This window comes from Siphateles boraxobius, unplaced genomic scaffold, assembly GCF_051911475.1.
Source record: "Siphateles boraxobius isolate OS27281-9 unplaced genomic scaffold, OSU_SipBor_1 31, whole genome shotgun sequence".
In the NCBI taxonomy this organism is placed as follows: domain Eukaryota; kingdom Metazoa; phylum Chordata; class Actinopteri; order Cypriniformes; family Leuciscidae; genus Siphateles; species Siphateles boraxobius.
The window spans coordinates 6,405,661-6,422,012 of NW_027508931.1; the positions used below are offsets into that span (position 1 = coordinate 6,405,661).

Sequence of the window (16,352 nt, forward strand, 5' to 3'; positions counted from 1 at the left end):
GGAAATAAACAAGTTACACTTATAACAAACCATTTAAACGGTACTGTTGGGCTTTCTGCTGTAAACAAACAGAGCTATGGTGATGACTGGGCACATAAACTTTTGTGGCTCCCTGAGATCCCCTCGGCTACCATCCAAATATGCTCTGTAATTGAGATGTAGGAGCTGGCTTTGTTTTTGTAGCACAGAAAAGCCATTAGGAGGACATTTTCAAACACTGGCAGGGTTTATTGTTTTGCATGTACAGAGTTGTTTGTGTCTTGATATTGTAGACATTTTTTTTTATTGTTGTTGCTATAAGGATGGATGGATGGAACCGGTTGCTTCAGGGCAGTTTGAACTGAAGGCATCTTGGAATGGGATTCCCAACATTTTTAACTCTGTTTTTAGCTAACAGTGTCATATTGGTGTAGTGAGTACTTGAACAACTTTCATAAAGCTTTGTTTTGGGGGTTATAAAATGTTGAAAAAAATGTTTTTCAAAAAAGTCTGTTTTGTTCACCAAGTCTGCATTTAGGCCCCTATTTGAACAAAAATGTAGAAAAGAAAACCAGTTAGCCTATATTGTACAATATTATTACTATTTGGGCTATTTATTTTTTGCATATTTTACAATGATGTTTATTCCTGTAATGGCAAGGCTGAATTTTCAGTCATATGATCCTTCAGAATTCATTCTTACATGCTGATTTGGTGCCCAAGAAATTTTCTTTTCTTCTTTTTTTTATCAATGTTGAAAACATTTGTGCTGCTTAATATTTGTGAATATTGCTATATTTATTTTTAGGTTGTTTTTTTATTATTATTTGATGAATAGAAAGTTTGAAAGAGCAACATTCATTAAAAATAAATAACCAGCAAAGGGTTAGTTGTTTTTATCTAGTTGTGTTTTTCATCAAGAATAATAATGAACCCACCATTCAAGCAATAGTCGCCCCCGAATTGGCTCTAATTCGAAAGGGAAAGAAAAATGCGCACGTTCACACGGGCATTCATTATGGTGTGTGAGCAGAGCGAGTGTTTTCAGTTCATTCCTATGGAAGTTGAGCTTACAATGCATTTTATTTTCGCTTAATTCGAAAAAATAATAATAATTAAAAAAAATTAAAATCGAGGTGCAAAAGAGGGAAAAACTCAGTCTCCCAGAGCACTTTCCCCCACACTCTGATGATACCAGTATTACTGGTGTTGTCACACGCCGATTAACCGGTGGAAGAATTTCCTCAGTCACATTCCTAATCTGTTGTACTGCATGAAAACAAAATTTCACTCTGACTGCATTGGGTTTATAGGTGCAGATCCAGCAGAGACCCTCAGAGTAAACAAAGGGTTTGGCTATTACTCATGTAGCGTGTAATTAGATGTATCATATGATATCAGTTCTGTCGATTAAGTGTGAGCGTTTTTATCTGCTCAGCTGCTGGCTGTTGAGGTTTTAAAACAGAGCTGACGTTGCCACATCCGTAATGTAGACACTCGCCTTCAAGTTTCCTTTTGTCGCTTCAACTATCTCAGATCATGAAAATTGTGGTTAGGCTGACGCATGAATGGATGACGGTATCTTAAAATTCAACCTATTCAGCCCACCAAAACAAAAAAACTTTGTTCCTAGTTTGACGCATTGTGGAATTACAGCCAAAATTGGTTTAGAATAGATATTTCACTTTAACTTCATTTTGGCTAATGCATTGCACTTTGCATGCCACAGTCATTTGCATCATACTGAGAATTTCTTTGGACTAGATTTCACAAGAGACGTGTTTTTGTTTTTGACCATATAAGTGCCACATGTGCAGACCACATATCTGGATGCAAATGTGTGCGCTAGATTTACATGATTTGTAGATTCTTGTGTTGTATAGAGCCCGTAGGCATGCAGTCATACCCGTCTGTACAGTAACTGAGTTTCTCCTTTGCTTTTGGTGTTTTTAGATGCACAGGAACTAGAATAAGTAAACTTGTATGGTTGGCTTTACTGGTTGGAGACTTTTTTTCTTTTCTTTTTTCCTGGCTTGCTTTGGCTTCCACCTCCTGGCCTGCCATGGTTTGCTGTTAATATATCATGGGTGAAGAGTTTAACTGGAAGAAGCCATGTTTACTTTGGGAGAGAGCACATTTTCGCAGGTTTTACATGCCCATGCTGTAAAAAAATGTCTATTTACACAAAATTTGCATGGGCTTGAACAGTTTTGCAAAAGCACGTCAACCTTTTATGAGGGAAGTATATTTTTTTTTACTTGGACATTGACTATCCATGTGTTTGTTTGTTTGTTTGTTTGTATTGAATATTGATGATCATGAGAAATGCTTCTTGAGCACCCAATATTAGAATTAGGGGTGTAACGATACATCGTTATATCGAGATATCGTAATATAAAAATGTGACTATGTATCGTTGATTTGTAAACAATATGATTTGCGATATAGGTAGTTAGTTAGTTTTATCCAAGGCTCAGCTTACCGTATTTATAAGGTATAATTCACCCAAAAATGTCAATTGTCATCATGTACTCACCCTCATGTCGTTTCAAACCTATAAGATTTACATTCAACTTCCAAACACAAATGGGCATATTTTTTGTGAAACTTTTTCACAAGCATTTTCTGTCCCTCCATTTAAAGTCCATTCCTTTAAAACATAAAAGATCAAAACAAGGTTAAGGCATATAAAAAAAAAAGAGTGGTCTAATCCAAAGTCTTCTGAAGAGACACAATGGCTTATATGATGAACAGATTTACAACGACGCACACATACTGTAATAAACACAAAAGTTTAAATGCTTGCGTGATGTGCGAAAACAACATGAGTGAGTAAATGCAGAATTAAAATTTTTGGATGCACTAACCATTTTTCATGGTCCTGCCATGCTAAAATCCACAATATGGTGTGCCTAGCAACACATTTGGTGGCGACTGAAGTCACAACATAGCATGGCATATTGTATTACATATACATTAGTGGTCAAGTCAACTATTATTGGTTTTTAGATGTCTGATGCTGATATCGATTACTAAAGAGCAAAATGGACAAAATATATGTGATTAGCCTATAGACTAATGCAGTTTAATAATAATGCAGACTAATGCGCACTTAAATAAGCCTAAAAGAATAAGGTTAATGTGTCTATTAACCTTATTCTTTTAGGCTTATTTAAGTGCGCATATGCGCGTGATAGAGCGAGCTTTTCGCAGCAGCTATAGTAAGGGGAAAATGTATCTCAAAAGCAGACTCTTTCACGACCCAGGATATATAATAAAAATGTGTTCTCATCTCGTACAGAACTAGAGTCAAAATGCTGCATCTGTAACTAAATGAGAGGATATGTGTTTGCAAGTTTCCCGCTGACATGTTGAAAATACTCTTTGGTTTTTAATGCTTTATTTAACAACACAACAGCCATATGCCTAATAAATGGAATACTCTGAGTCAGATACACAAAGGAAGTAATTAAATGAGTAAAGAAAAAGAAACAAGTAAATAAATAAGCAAATAAATGATCTAATAAGTAAACTATTGTTTATCCCTCCCCTCTGCATGATAATATCATGTATCGCCGATCTCACAGGCTGACGATTGGACGATAGGACTATGGAGCATTACGCCCAACACTAGCATTTTAATCTGCCATTAGGAATGTCTGTCTATCCCAATATACATATCTATATTATATTGGTCACTCAGCTCTTTATATCAATATAAGAAGCTGAGAAATTTCGCTGTGCTTCCTCATGGTATAGTAGGTGCAGCGCTGATGGGAGCTCTCCAAGATCAGTTTGTCAGTTATAGAGACACCACCTGAACACACTGATGTTTTTCTCCTCATCGTTTTCCATCTGGATCTCCCTGGTAACAAAAAAAACGTATGTCTCTATTTCATCTCTTTGTTTCCATGGCAACATAGCAATGGTGAGAGGAGAGCTATTGAAGTCCTCCTTAAAGAAGAACTGCACCATGAAAAACTGGCTGAATGAGACGAAGGAAGAAGAATCAGAGGACTTCTTGGAACAGAGATGTGGAAAGGAGGACAGATAGCGAGAGCGAGAGAGAGGAAAGGACAGTGACAAAGATAAGCAGATAGAACATCAAGCTCACCGCAAGTTGCCGACACTTCGTCATACAGGAAATTGTCGATATGGCAGTCCTTTGTGTGTGTGTATATGAAAACCCCTGTGATGACTTATTTAACCTGATTTTATGAGAGACAAGTTAGACTTCAGTAGTTTTCTGGGTTTCTGCCATCTCTGGCCACTTGTTTTGCTTCACGTGTTCCACCCACCACAAGCCTGCTAGCAGATTTGTTTTTATTGATTTCTTGAAAAATGAGATATCATTCAATAGATACTTATCACACCGACCCTTTAAAAGGAAGAGAAATCAGCCCTCTTGAATCTGCAACAGAGGGAGCAGGACCTATGTTGCAGAACAGCCAGTTTCTCTATCACCTAAGAGTGGGGGATGTAAATAAAAGACAGGCCTGTTTTATTCGGTTATACGGAGACGAGCTGCCTGTTTGTTTGAGCGAGCGAGAGACGCAGAGAGAATGAGTCAAAGAAAGGAACAGCTTGTTTGCTCTGCTCGAACTGGGTGGCTGACACAAATACAGGAACTGTGGTTTGGTTTGAGTCTAGAGGGAAAGCAGCGCAAATAAAGCAATAGCCTGTTTGTGCAAAGAAGCCGAGGGAGGGCGGCACTAATAACGGACGAGCCTGTTGCCGGGCTGCAAAGAAGGGAGGGCGGCTAATAAAGGAAGAGCTGTAGTGTGCTATTGTAGAGGGAAGGAGATTGGGAACAGCCTGTTGACATTTGAGGTCATGTGATCACCAACACTTCAGTCAGGAGTGGAACTGAGAAATGTGCTGGTTTGTGTGTGACAAAAAATTAAGTTAAATCGTTAAGAAGGGGAACCTCAAATTCTCTGTAAATGTGTGGCCCAAATGGAGAACCAGATGTATAAAGAGTTGTTCATAATCTGTTGTCCACAATCTATGTCCACTGGCGTAGATAAGAAGATGCAACATCAAATTTCTTCGAAGTTGCATGCTACTTCACATAAAAAATCCCAGTCTATTTCTAAATAGGCCTAGATATTGTCAAATAATTATAACAAGTATGAAATCTGTTTTCATTTCTGCAGTTTTGTGTTATTCTCATTTGTGAGATTCGCAATGCAATTTTATACGTCCAAATAAAACAAGAATGATAACCCTGCCGTGCTGAAATGCGTAATGTAGGCTGTGCATTGTGACTAGCAACACAAAACTCCCAAGTTCAATTTCAACTTCAACCAAGTTTGCTACTGACCTTTGAAACAATTATTATGTGGGGGACGTTGCCTCAAATATTTGTACGTCAGCAGTTGTACAATGCAACTTCGAAGGTGTAGCTTGACATTCAAAGGGCAATCGTCATATTATTAACATTTGATATTCTATGCAAACTAAGTAATAAATAATACAACCACCTTTCCATGGCGATATCTGTAGAGCTTTCTTTAAGGTGGACAATGCGGTACGTCAAGTTCGCCCTGAGAGCTGTTAAAGCCCTGAATATTTTCTGCAAATATGAACGTGTCTCTTCCTGTCTCTTTAGCCCACAGGATACATGGAGGCCCCTCTGTCTTATAGCACTATAGAGGACCTGCAGCTGTTGTCCTGGGACAATGCCCCCAAATACTGTGTCCAGCTAAGCTTCCCTGGAGGGACGGTCCTCCTGCAGGTATCTCCAGCCCCCTCACAGTTTCATCACACTCATGTTGCGATTATGCTCTGACTCAATTTGTGAATGTTTGTGTGCGCTCACAGGCTGCTAACAGCTATCTGCGGGACCAGTGGTTTCACTCTATACAGTGGAAGGTAAGGTCACACGTCTAGGAAGGCTAGATTTGCAAAAAAGCATTGGTGTAATGACATTTTGCATGGTTTTAGTTAAGTATAATTTTATCAGAGTACGTATGTGGGTGTTTCTTTCACTACTTAATTACACATTCAGTACCTCAGTTGTGGCTTCAATTCCACTGTGAACAATTTTGCCTCGATAAAGATTTTTCAAAAGTTAATACTTGTCAGTTAATAAGAGCATGATTGTCTTAGCAAGACAAAGAAATATTTCCACACTTTATCGTTTTTGGAAGGAAAAAATTAAATGGTCATAAACCATTTGAATATTATTGTGAGAAATAGAGAAATATTTTGTATAATTTTCTACCTTTGCTTCAATTATATATATATATATATATATAATGTGTATGAGTGAATGTATATGTCTCGATTTTTCTTCTGCACTGCCACCACCAACACATTTTTTAGATGTGGTGGAAATTTTCAAGACTTTAAAAAATGCATTTATTTCTACTACATTGCTAAAGACTTTTGTACATTGCTTGTAAGACAAATACTAGTAGACAAATTTAACTAGTAGTAAGAATGCGAAAAGTGTGTTTTTAAACCTTTTTTTAAAAATGCCTGTTGAAAAAACATCCATACTCGAGGCCAATAAAATGGAACAAAATAAAAACTTAAAACTAAATCCCCAAACCTGAATATCACAGCTCATTTCTAGGTAAATTCACAACATACTTCACACTGTAAAGTAGTATATAACCACTGTTGCATTATGGCGGTAAAATGTGTCCTGGTTTCATAACTGTTGGTCACATTGTTAAAAGGCAGGTTTGTGTAATCTGGGTTATCTGATTCATTCGCAGAAAAAGATCTACAAGTACCGCAAGGTTCTGAATAACCCGAGCCGCTGGGACGTGGTTCTGAAGGAGATCAGGGCCCTGGTGGACATGGCCCTCACCTCACCCCTGCAGGACGAATCCATCCATCAGGCACCACTGCAAATTATCTCCACCCTGCTTGCTGAGGTACATCACACACGTTTACATGCCTGTCTAACTGGTGAGGTAAGATTCATTATAAATGTTGTTAGAATTGAGTGTTTCTCTTAAGCAAAGCTATTTAATTGTGCTTGCTAAGGCATGCATCACTATTATTGCTTGTATGTCTGCCCAAAACTTTGATGTGTAACACGTCATCGTCATGGATAATGATACTTCAAACGATAAGTGATGATAAGTGAGCTATTACTTTTTTAAGCGATTGCATTTACAAATTTCACTTGATGGACAAAACTAAACAGGCAACAAAACAATTTATATTGACAGAGGTCTTAATTTAAGTAACAAGTTAGCAACACTGAACTCTAAAAAGAAAAATGTGCGTGCATTTGTTAGTCACTTTTCTTATTGAGGAGTTCAGATTTGTCAGATATATGATTTTTTGCTGAAATAAAATTGGATTTGTTTTATATTTTTATGTACAATTACAGTTCAATTATGAAATTACAATTAAAAGAGAAAATTGCCATATGAGAAATACTTTTCATTTGTACAATATTTAGTTGTTTTATTCATGGTTATTTTCTATGTATAATTTTACATAAAATAATTTCTTCAAAAACTTATGCACTGAATCAGTGTACTGTTGAAAGTGTTTTGGAAAATTTTGGATCAGTGAGGTTTCTTTAAATAAATTAACCATTTCTATCCGCAAGGACGCATTAAATTAATCAAAAGTGACAGTAAAGACATTTTCACAAATAAACAGGCAAAAAAAAAAAAAGATATGACAGAGCCAACCACATGTAGGGAACATAATACCATATCAACTTTGCAGTTCCTAATTTAGGGTTATAAGTGATTAGATGGCAACCCTAAAATAACTTTTTTTGTGCATTTAAGAGTCCCTTTTCTGTTTGAGGACATCAGATTTGTCAAATGTTTGATCGTTCAGATCGTTTCTCATTAAAGTTTAGCTGGCATCTTTCTTTTTTAGAACTCGAGCAGCATTCTGCTTTCCTTTCTGGCTATGAGTGTCATCTGTGAATTGAGGTGCTAGTTGCCACTCATTTTGAGTCTGCAGTATGTTCAGGTTAAGTTACCTGTGGTTGCCCTTGTAGCTGTGGTTAATTGAGCCTTTTTTTTTACATGGCAACAGTACACAACTGCTCCAAAACGAAGATCTCCTTTTCCTCAGAGTGTTTTAACTGGAAAACTGTTAGAAAATGTCCTGCCGAAATTAAAACATTGGCTGCGTCTGTACTTTTATTTGCAGATTAGTATTATGTCTTTTAATATCCCCGATACCAAGCATTTAAACTCTAAAAAATGTTTTAAAAGTTCTAAAAATAGATCTCCCACTGGCCCTGGGTCAAAGGCTGAATCCCTGAATCACACAGGCTTTCTAAAGAAGGCTTTAAGATTTTAAAAATAGGGTTTGCTGGTTTTTGAGTCACTGGCCAATGATTTCTCAACAGTGCATTCATGTCATTTCCTTCCCAGAACACTAACCTCAGCGCTCAGGACCATGAGAACATCATTGTGGTGAGTGGGGCTGCTTCTTTACAAACAAAATATGAAAAGACATTCACACAAGAGTGTTAAACTCCATTGCTAACAAAGGCAGGGTTACGTGATGTGTCTTAAGGCTCAGTGAAACCTGCTCAAGAATAAAATTAATTTGAAAATGTAGTGTACTGCCATAGAAACAAGACATGCATGCACAGATGTGCTGGATTAGCCTCTGAAGGTTATGCATTTCCTGAAAATGTGGATGAAAAGCAACAAGACTCTACATGTCTGTGGAGAAGGTGACTAATGGTTAGAATCTGTCTGTAGGCCATCGCACCCCTGCTGGAGAATAACCACCCTCCCCCCGACCTGTGTGAATTCTTCTGCAAGGTAAATGTGATGATTCTGGCTATTCTTCAGGGGATGGATGAGTTTAGTATTGTAAACCTGAAATAGTATTTTATTTTTTAATCTTTAATTTTTTTACTGTTTAAAATCTTTTGGCTTGTGTTCAATACATTTCAAATAAAAGTATTAGTATTAAGTATTTAACCCTTTCGCATTTTAAAAAGGGCATTATCCATATTTGTAACAATAATTATTTTTTGCAAAGAAATTAATACTTAGCAAGAACACATAAAATGTATCGAAAGTGATGACCATAAATACATTTAGAATGTTAAAACAATATTTTTCAAATAAATGCTGTTCTTTTGCACTTTTTATTCTGGAAAAAAGTAGCATGGTTTCCACAAAAATATTAAGCAGCACAACTGTTTTTTTTAACATTGATAGTAATAAGAAATGTTTCTTGAGCAGCAAATTAGCATATTAGAATGATTTCTGAAGACTTTAAGGATGCTGAAAATTCAGCTTTGCTATCACAGAAAAAAATTATTTTGTTACAATAGTTTTAAAACAGTTACTTGTAATTGTTATTTCACAATATTACTTTTTAGTGTATGTGTGATAAAGTAACTACAGGCTTGATGAGCATAACAGAAATCATTAAATCATTTCAAAAACATTTTACCAATTCCAAACTTTTGTGTTGTATTATTGTGTGATATCAACACTTCACCAAGTAATTTTTTTTTATTAGGGGACTAATGATTCTGATGATTAAGAATAATATATGTATTCATCGAGATTGTTTTTTATTGTGTTCCTCTATGCAGCACTGTAGGGAGCGTCCTCGGTCGATGGTGGTGATTGAAGTGTTCACTCCAGTGGTTCAGAGAATCCTCAAACACAACATGGTGGGTGTGCACACTACGCCAGATGTGCTCTTGAATTCACGCGTCACCGCACCATCATTGACTGACTCTCCTGGTCTTTTCTTCTCGATCCAGGACTTTGGGAAATGCCCCAGACTCCGTCTCTTTACTCAGGAGTATATTTTGGCTCTGAATGAACTAAACGCTGGCATGGAAGTGGTCAAGAAGTTCATTCACAGGTGAGTGACAGGTCCCCCCCCCCCCCCCCCCCTTACACACATCACTTTTCATGGGAAATTTCCCCACTGGTTAATCGACGAAGCGGCAATTCGGGGGCAGCTATTGCTTTAATGGTTGGTTCATTATTATTCTTAATGAAAAACACAATTAACCCTTTGAAGGTTCCCTATTATCATTGGATTCCAAAATCCAGAATATTGCCAAATAGGTGCCTTTACTGCTGTTGATCTGTGCTTGCTTTATTTTATTTTAATTGTAGTGTCTGTTCTCTAACTGAACTAAATTATTTTTTTTACTATAAATAATCTAAACGAAAGCGCAGGGGGGGTGTGGTGGGCGGCGGTGCCGGGGGGGGGGAATGGGGGAGGGGGGAGTGATGTAATTGGTGTTGCGGCTAAACACCGGTAACACCGACTATCGCAGCAAGCCTACTGCAGGCAAAACTGTTGTTAAGAAAACATGTGACCTTACCCGATGCAATCCGGTAAGCAATAAAAGCTTGGAATCTCGTTGCATCCCGCCTGGTTAGGAGTGGGACACAATGTTACCTTATCCTGACTCCCCCTCACTTGCGTACAAAGAACAGGCCTTCATATGTACACAAACTGTAATGTCCTTTTATCTATCAGACTGTGTCATTTTAATGGTCTGTTTAGGACCAAGCCCTGTGCTTACTTCCTGTTACAGCTTTGTTTTCTTTTAGCTGTCATTTGTGTGCGTTTGAACACAGGAGCTGTGCTAACCTGACCTTTTCTTACATGTATTATTACAGCATGCACGGTCCCACCGGACAGTGCCCTCATCCTCGAGTTCTCCCCAATCTCGTGGCGGTATGCCTTGCTGCCATCTACTCTTGCTACGAAGAGTTCATCAACAGGTGCGTCCGATTCACTGCTTTTCCAACCCATGAGATGTGATGTACCCCTGGGACCTGAGCTCAAAACATTTCTCTGAATCATAATTGCCATCTCAACGGCACCATATTGTATGTGCCGGTTCTTAAATCGTCTTAAAATATTCACGCTTTCATTTCCAACTGCTTTTATTGGTCTGTGTCAAACAACAACGACATGGGTGTAGTGACATTTTTGGTCTCAGTTGTCCTGTTTGTGTCATCACTTTGAGCCTCTGTGTCGCAGTGCACCCACCTAAGAGGAATAAGGAACTATTTTCAAAAGTTTCCATGATTCACAATTACTCAAGAGAGTAAGACATGTCAAAGCTCACTCCCCAGGCTTCCTTGCACTGCCCCATCTCTGTTTTTTTGTTGCTATCTGTTCTCTCTTTCACTCTCCAATGGCCTTTCGACAAATTTCCGTAACTACTGTTAAGTTCATGGATATTTAAGGTGCACATTTACATGTTTTCATCCTGTTTATTTTGTCCTTCCAGAATCGTATGTCCAATAGTTACTTGATAGTCAATTAAAGTCAAATACAGTGGCTTTTTAGCAAATTAAACACCTGGTGCTTTGTGTAGGACTGTATGCAAATATGGCAATTTCCATGGAAAGGGCCCAAAACTCTATAATAATAATATTACATTTTTTTTCTTTTTAAACTAATGGACAGTGAAAGTTGATTGACCTTTTGAAAATGTTGACTGTCAACCAGAGGTTTTCTAGGTAGAATTACAGGCTTCCTTCAAAAAAATTAAGAAAATCTTACCAACCCCAAACTTTTTAACAGTAGTGTGTATATAATACAAACAATAGTTTAATTCATGGAAAGTGGCTTATGTCTTTTCGTTTTCTTTCTCTTTCTGTTAGTCGGGACAACTCTCCCAGTCTCAAGGAAATCCGAAACGGTTGTCAGCAGCAAAGTGAGAGAAAACCGCCCATGCCTTTGCGGCTGCTGCGGCCCGAGCCGCCCACGCCACCCCTGACCTCCACCCTGTCTCCACCCTCGGCCCTGCCCCTTTCACCCCCAAATTCCATCGTCAATTCCAGCGAGATCCTAGTAGAGCTGGAGCGCAACAACAACACCGCTAACACACTGCGCAAGCCCCCTGCAGAGGGCGACAGCGAGCCCAACCTGATCGACTGTCTACTGGTCAGCCCTGCGCTCAACGCCCTGTCCATTCAGCTGCCTGCCCACGCCGACAGAGTGCTTGGCTGTTTCGCCCTCATCCTCAAGATGCTGTAAGTATGCCGTCACTGGATCTTTGTTTTATTATTCCGCTCTAATTATACATGTTTTCGTCCAGTCTTAAGATGTTCCTTTAGGCAGTAATGGCTGTCAGACCTGCTCACATGGTAGAGGGAAATGTTGGCTTCATCACAGGACCTCAAATAAATAAGGTTAAATAGATTTTATGCTAATTGATGAGCTTGCCGAGTACATTCTAGTGGTAATTTAATGAAGTTAAATTACCATCTACCAGTTAGCTACAATACAAGTTACTAACAAGTAGCTACTACATTGAAGCTTTTTGGGGCATGATCACTTTTAGATAATGATGAGATTATTATGATATATATATAGACGGGGCTAAACTTTAACTTTTTTGCTCACCGGCCACTGTGGCATGTGGTTTTCCGAATTTACTAGTCACTCAGCATTTTCACTGACCACAATTTTGATATCAATACCATGGGGAAAAACTGCCATGTAGATATTTTTACTACTATCTCATAATTTGGCAGCTGATATATTAGGCTGCCGTCACTTTAAGAACTGATGCAAGGATTCATTATACTGTTACACATGCGTTTCTCAACTGACTTTGTTAACGAGGATACTCGCACACAACATTTTGTCATTATTTTGTTTGTATTTGACTGTTTAAGCGTGAAAAAGTACTCTATTTAATACCAAGGCGGCTTTAGATGTGCGCTCTTTGGGTGTGTAAACAAAATCTGCAGGAATGAGTAAAATAATGCACAGTCCCACGCCGAAATTCAAGCTCTGTAACACCAAAAATATTCATCCAGAACAAATGAAACTAGTGAGTGAGGGGAGCCGGGTTTGTTTGTAACTCACTGTCGGAGAGCGAGAAAGCGCAGCTGGTATCGTCTATCTATTCTACGGAAAATGAGTATTGGACTCAAACATCCCAGTGCTGCCAGAACGCCGTTTAGATGAATCTGTAAATCTGTGCTCCTCGCTTACCTCTTAATAACAAATAAACATGCAACAAAAATGACAGCGGTGAGAAAACAGCAGTTAAGAAAGCACCTGATCTGAAGCTCTGCAATTCGACACTTCAGTCAAGTTAGGCTATGTCACGTTTATTTATATACCACTTTATACAATATATTGCTATAAAGCAAGCAGCTTTCCAGTATTAAACATGCAGAAGCATTGCTAGTATCGCTTTCTATTAGAATTACAGCTTCAATTTCTACTATAAAGCAGCTCTCTAGTATGTTCATGTTTTACTTGCTTTTGACCTTGATGGACTGAAAAGGAACCACAGAACGTTTCCACATAAAAGAAGGCGAAGGCTCAGCGCACAACTACCTATTGTGTAATTGCCACGAACCAATGGAGATTCGAAAATCTTTACTAGGCGGAGCAAACTTTTCTGAAAAACATACGCTATTTTAAAAACAGTTTGCACTGAAAAATGTAGTGTAGCAATCCTACTTTTAGTTAGTTACTCTTTAACACTGCTAATCGTCCCACATGGTGTGTATAAATGATCATTTCTGTATATAAAAAACCAGACTCAACTATAATCACAGGGAGGAGTGACCATAAACCTGTCTGCATATTTATAACCGATTCCTTGAATGGAATCCATTTTTAACCTTTACCTCCTTTATCTGATCTTATGATGAACCATCCGGTTGCAGATCACAGCAGGGCCAAAGAGGTTTCAGCTTTTACTGGCCAACCTTACATAAGGTTCTTATTTTCTCCAGTTCTCGCTCTTCCTGCCTCTGAATCTCTAATTTCTCCTCTGGCCTTTTCTCTCTGCAGATCGGACTACGATGACTGGAGACCAGCACTGGCCAGTCTTCTTCAACCCATCCCCTTCCCGAAAGAGTAAGGGCATTTACTCCCTTCCCAGCCTGCTCACAGTTGCTTTCTTTGTAACTGGTTGCATGACGTCTGTTTTAACTCTTAACTAGGGCTACACAATTAGAAAATGAAATTGAATAGATAATACTGAAAACGATAATAGCTGCTGCAATTTATTTCCACTTCCATCACGTTTATGTTTCTATTTACTGTAGAACTTGTTTTTTGCACAACATTGCATTGGCGAATTGGATCAGAATTTGATTAAATTCCTGTTATAAAAGATTTCTACTTCAAATAAATGCTGTTATTTTCAGCTTTGTAATCCTCAAAGAATCCTGAAAAGAAATGATCATGATTTCCACAAAAATATCAAGCAGCACAACTATTTTCAACATTGATCATATTAAGAAATGCTTCTTGAGAATGATTTCTGATGGATCATGTGACACTGAAGACTGGAGTTAATGACAGCTGAATTCAGCTTTGCCACAGAAAACAGAAATACCAGAAATAAATGACAATTTAAGGTTTCACTTTATTTTGATGGTCTCTTTAACACATTCTGTTGTCTATAAGTAACATTGCACGTTCATGTCTACTAACTCTCATTAGAGTATTAGTAGACTGGTAGGGTTAGTAGAATAAGTTGACATGTAGTTGCAAAGTTACTTATAGTCAGTAGAGTGTCTGTTGGAGGAGCATCACAATAAAGAGTTTGCAGATATGAAGCAGACACTCCACTAATACTCTGAGTTAGTTGACATGTAGTTGCAAAGTTACTTATAGTTAACAGAATGTTCAAAAGGGACCATCGAAATAAAGTGTTACCCAATTTCCAGTAGAAACCATCTATTTTAAATTGTAACAGTATTCTACAATATTGCTATTTTAACTGTATTTTTGGTTAAATTATTGCAGCCTTGACTTCGTTAAAAAACGTCAAAACTTTTGATCAAGGTTTGGACGGTAGGGTATGTACAATATTAATTTACCAGGGGCTCTCTGTGTATGTGCGGTGGGCTGGTCTCTCGAGGAACGGCGTGCAGGGCAGAGTACTGACGTGGGCGAGCCGCAGCAGGGCTCTGCAGTGGGATTGTGGGTATTGGGTGAGGCGTTTCGGGTCCTTTGTGGCTCCTGTAATTGGCCCTGCAGGACAGAGCACATCATTACAGGTCTTCTGCAGAGCCCTGCAGTTGCCACAGGTGGGGGGCTCACCTGCGCTTGTACGCCACGCCGAGCTTTCAGCCTTCATTAGTGAACAACAGCATCCCAGAGCTCACATGCAAAACATTTGATGAAGTCCTCCCAGACACACATGCACAACACTTTAGATTACTTGAAATTGTATCACTGTGCGTGTTAAGGCAAGCACGTCTACATGTAGACTCAGAAAGCAACTTGTGTAATTATGTGGAATGACGACACCCTCTTTTTTTTGTGTACCTGAGTCAAGTCAATGTTTTTCTCTTCTTCCAGGGCCCTCGCACATGCCAAATTTACAAAGTAAGTGACATTGTGACATTTATAAGTGACATTACCCTCCTACTATACGGAACTATTTCAGTTCAACTATTTAAAAGCTTTAAGATATGAAATGTCAGTGACTAGCAATCTGGTTTGTTAAAGGGATAGGACTCAAAAATGAAAATTACGTCATCATTTACTCGCCCTCATGTCGTTCCAAACCTGTACAACTTTTTTTCTTTCTTTGAACATATTCAAAATATCTTCCGTAATGTTCCGCTGGGAAAAAAAGTCATACAGGTTTGGAACAACATGAGGGTGAGTAAATGATGATGGGATTCCCTTTTGGGTTTGAGTCATTATGATATTTAATGGGATAGTTTATACAAAAATAAAAATGTAGTCAACGTTTTCTCACCCTTATTTTCACCCTTATTTCATTCACCCTTTCTTTGTTCTGTGGAAAACAAAAGGAGATGTTTTTAAGTGTCCTGGCCAGTCATTTTCAGTTTTTCAAAATCTAAACAACACAAATGTACCATAAAATAATTCTGAATCCATACTACAGCTTTTATTCATTATAACCAGTCATTATTCACTGAAAATGTTGACACCCTCACTAGCTCTTTTTAAAATTAACCCATTTTTATTATACATTTATGGTGCTTTTGCATTTTTTTTAAGCTTACAGTCCTTTTTCATTGTAGTCGCATGGGAAAGGGCAATCTATTGTTCAGAAAAAGTATTACTGGTTTGTCATAATTATTTGCGGCAATTTCTTGCTTAAAGTGTTTGTCGACATGTTTTGTCATCTAACAGATCTGCTGTTTTTTTTTTGTAACAGAGAGCTGAAATATGTCATTCAGAGGTTTGCTGAAGATCCCAGACAAGAGGTGAGACAGGAAACTGTTGTTTGCAGAAAGGGTGTTGTTTAGTTTACTAGTTCAGGCGAATGCTTACACTGTAAAAAGAAATGTTGCTGCAATTAGTTATAACAACTTAAAATGTGTTGAGATAACTGATATACTGATATAACTGATATATCCAATTTAATTACACAAAAGTTAACTGCACTTAATGTTTTAAGTCAAGCACAAACATATTTTTTAAGT

The 16,352-nt window shown here is 38.1% G+C and overlaps 1 protein-coding gene across 1 annotated transcript in view; it reads left to right on the forward strand.

Moving 5' to 3' along the window:
* Positions 1–16,352, forward strand: part of cmip (c-Maf inducing protein) — a 29,451-nt gene that overhangs the window by 4,185 nt on the left and 8,914 nt on the right. Inside the window, exons 2-13 of the mRNA XM_077193572.1 lie at positions 5,591–5,716; positions 5,803–5,853; positions 6,705–6,866; positions 8,343–8,384; positions 8,679–8,741; positions 9,530–9,610; positions 9,704–9,807; positions 10,581–10,685; positions 11,577–11,948; positions 13,732–13,797; positions 15,253–15,279; positions 16,085–16,133. Coding sequence (XP_077049687.1) covers positions 5,591–5,716; positions 5,803–5,853; positions 6,705–6,866; positions 8,343–8,384; positions 8,679–8,741; positions 9,530–9,610; positions 9,704–9,807; positions 10,581–10,685; positions 11,577–11,948; positions 13,732–13,797; positions 15,253–15,279; positions 16,085–16,133 — 1,248 coding nt within the window. The remainder of the gene's footprint in view (positions 1–5,590; positions 5,717–5,802; positions 5,854–6,704; positions 6,867–8,342; positions 8,385–8,678; positions 8,742–9,529; positions 9,611–9,703; positions 9,808–10,580; positions 10,686–11,576; positions 11,949–13,731; positions 13,798–15,252; positions 15,280–16,084; positions 16,134–16,352) is intronic.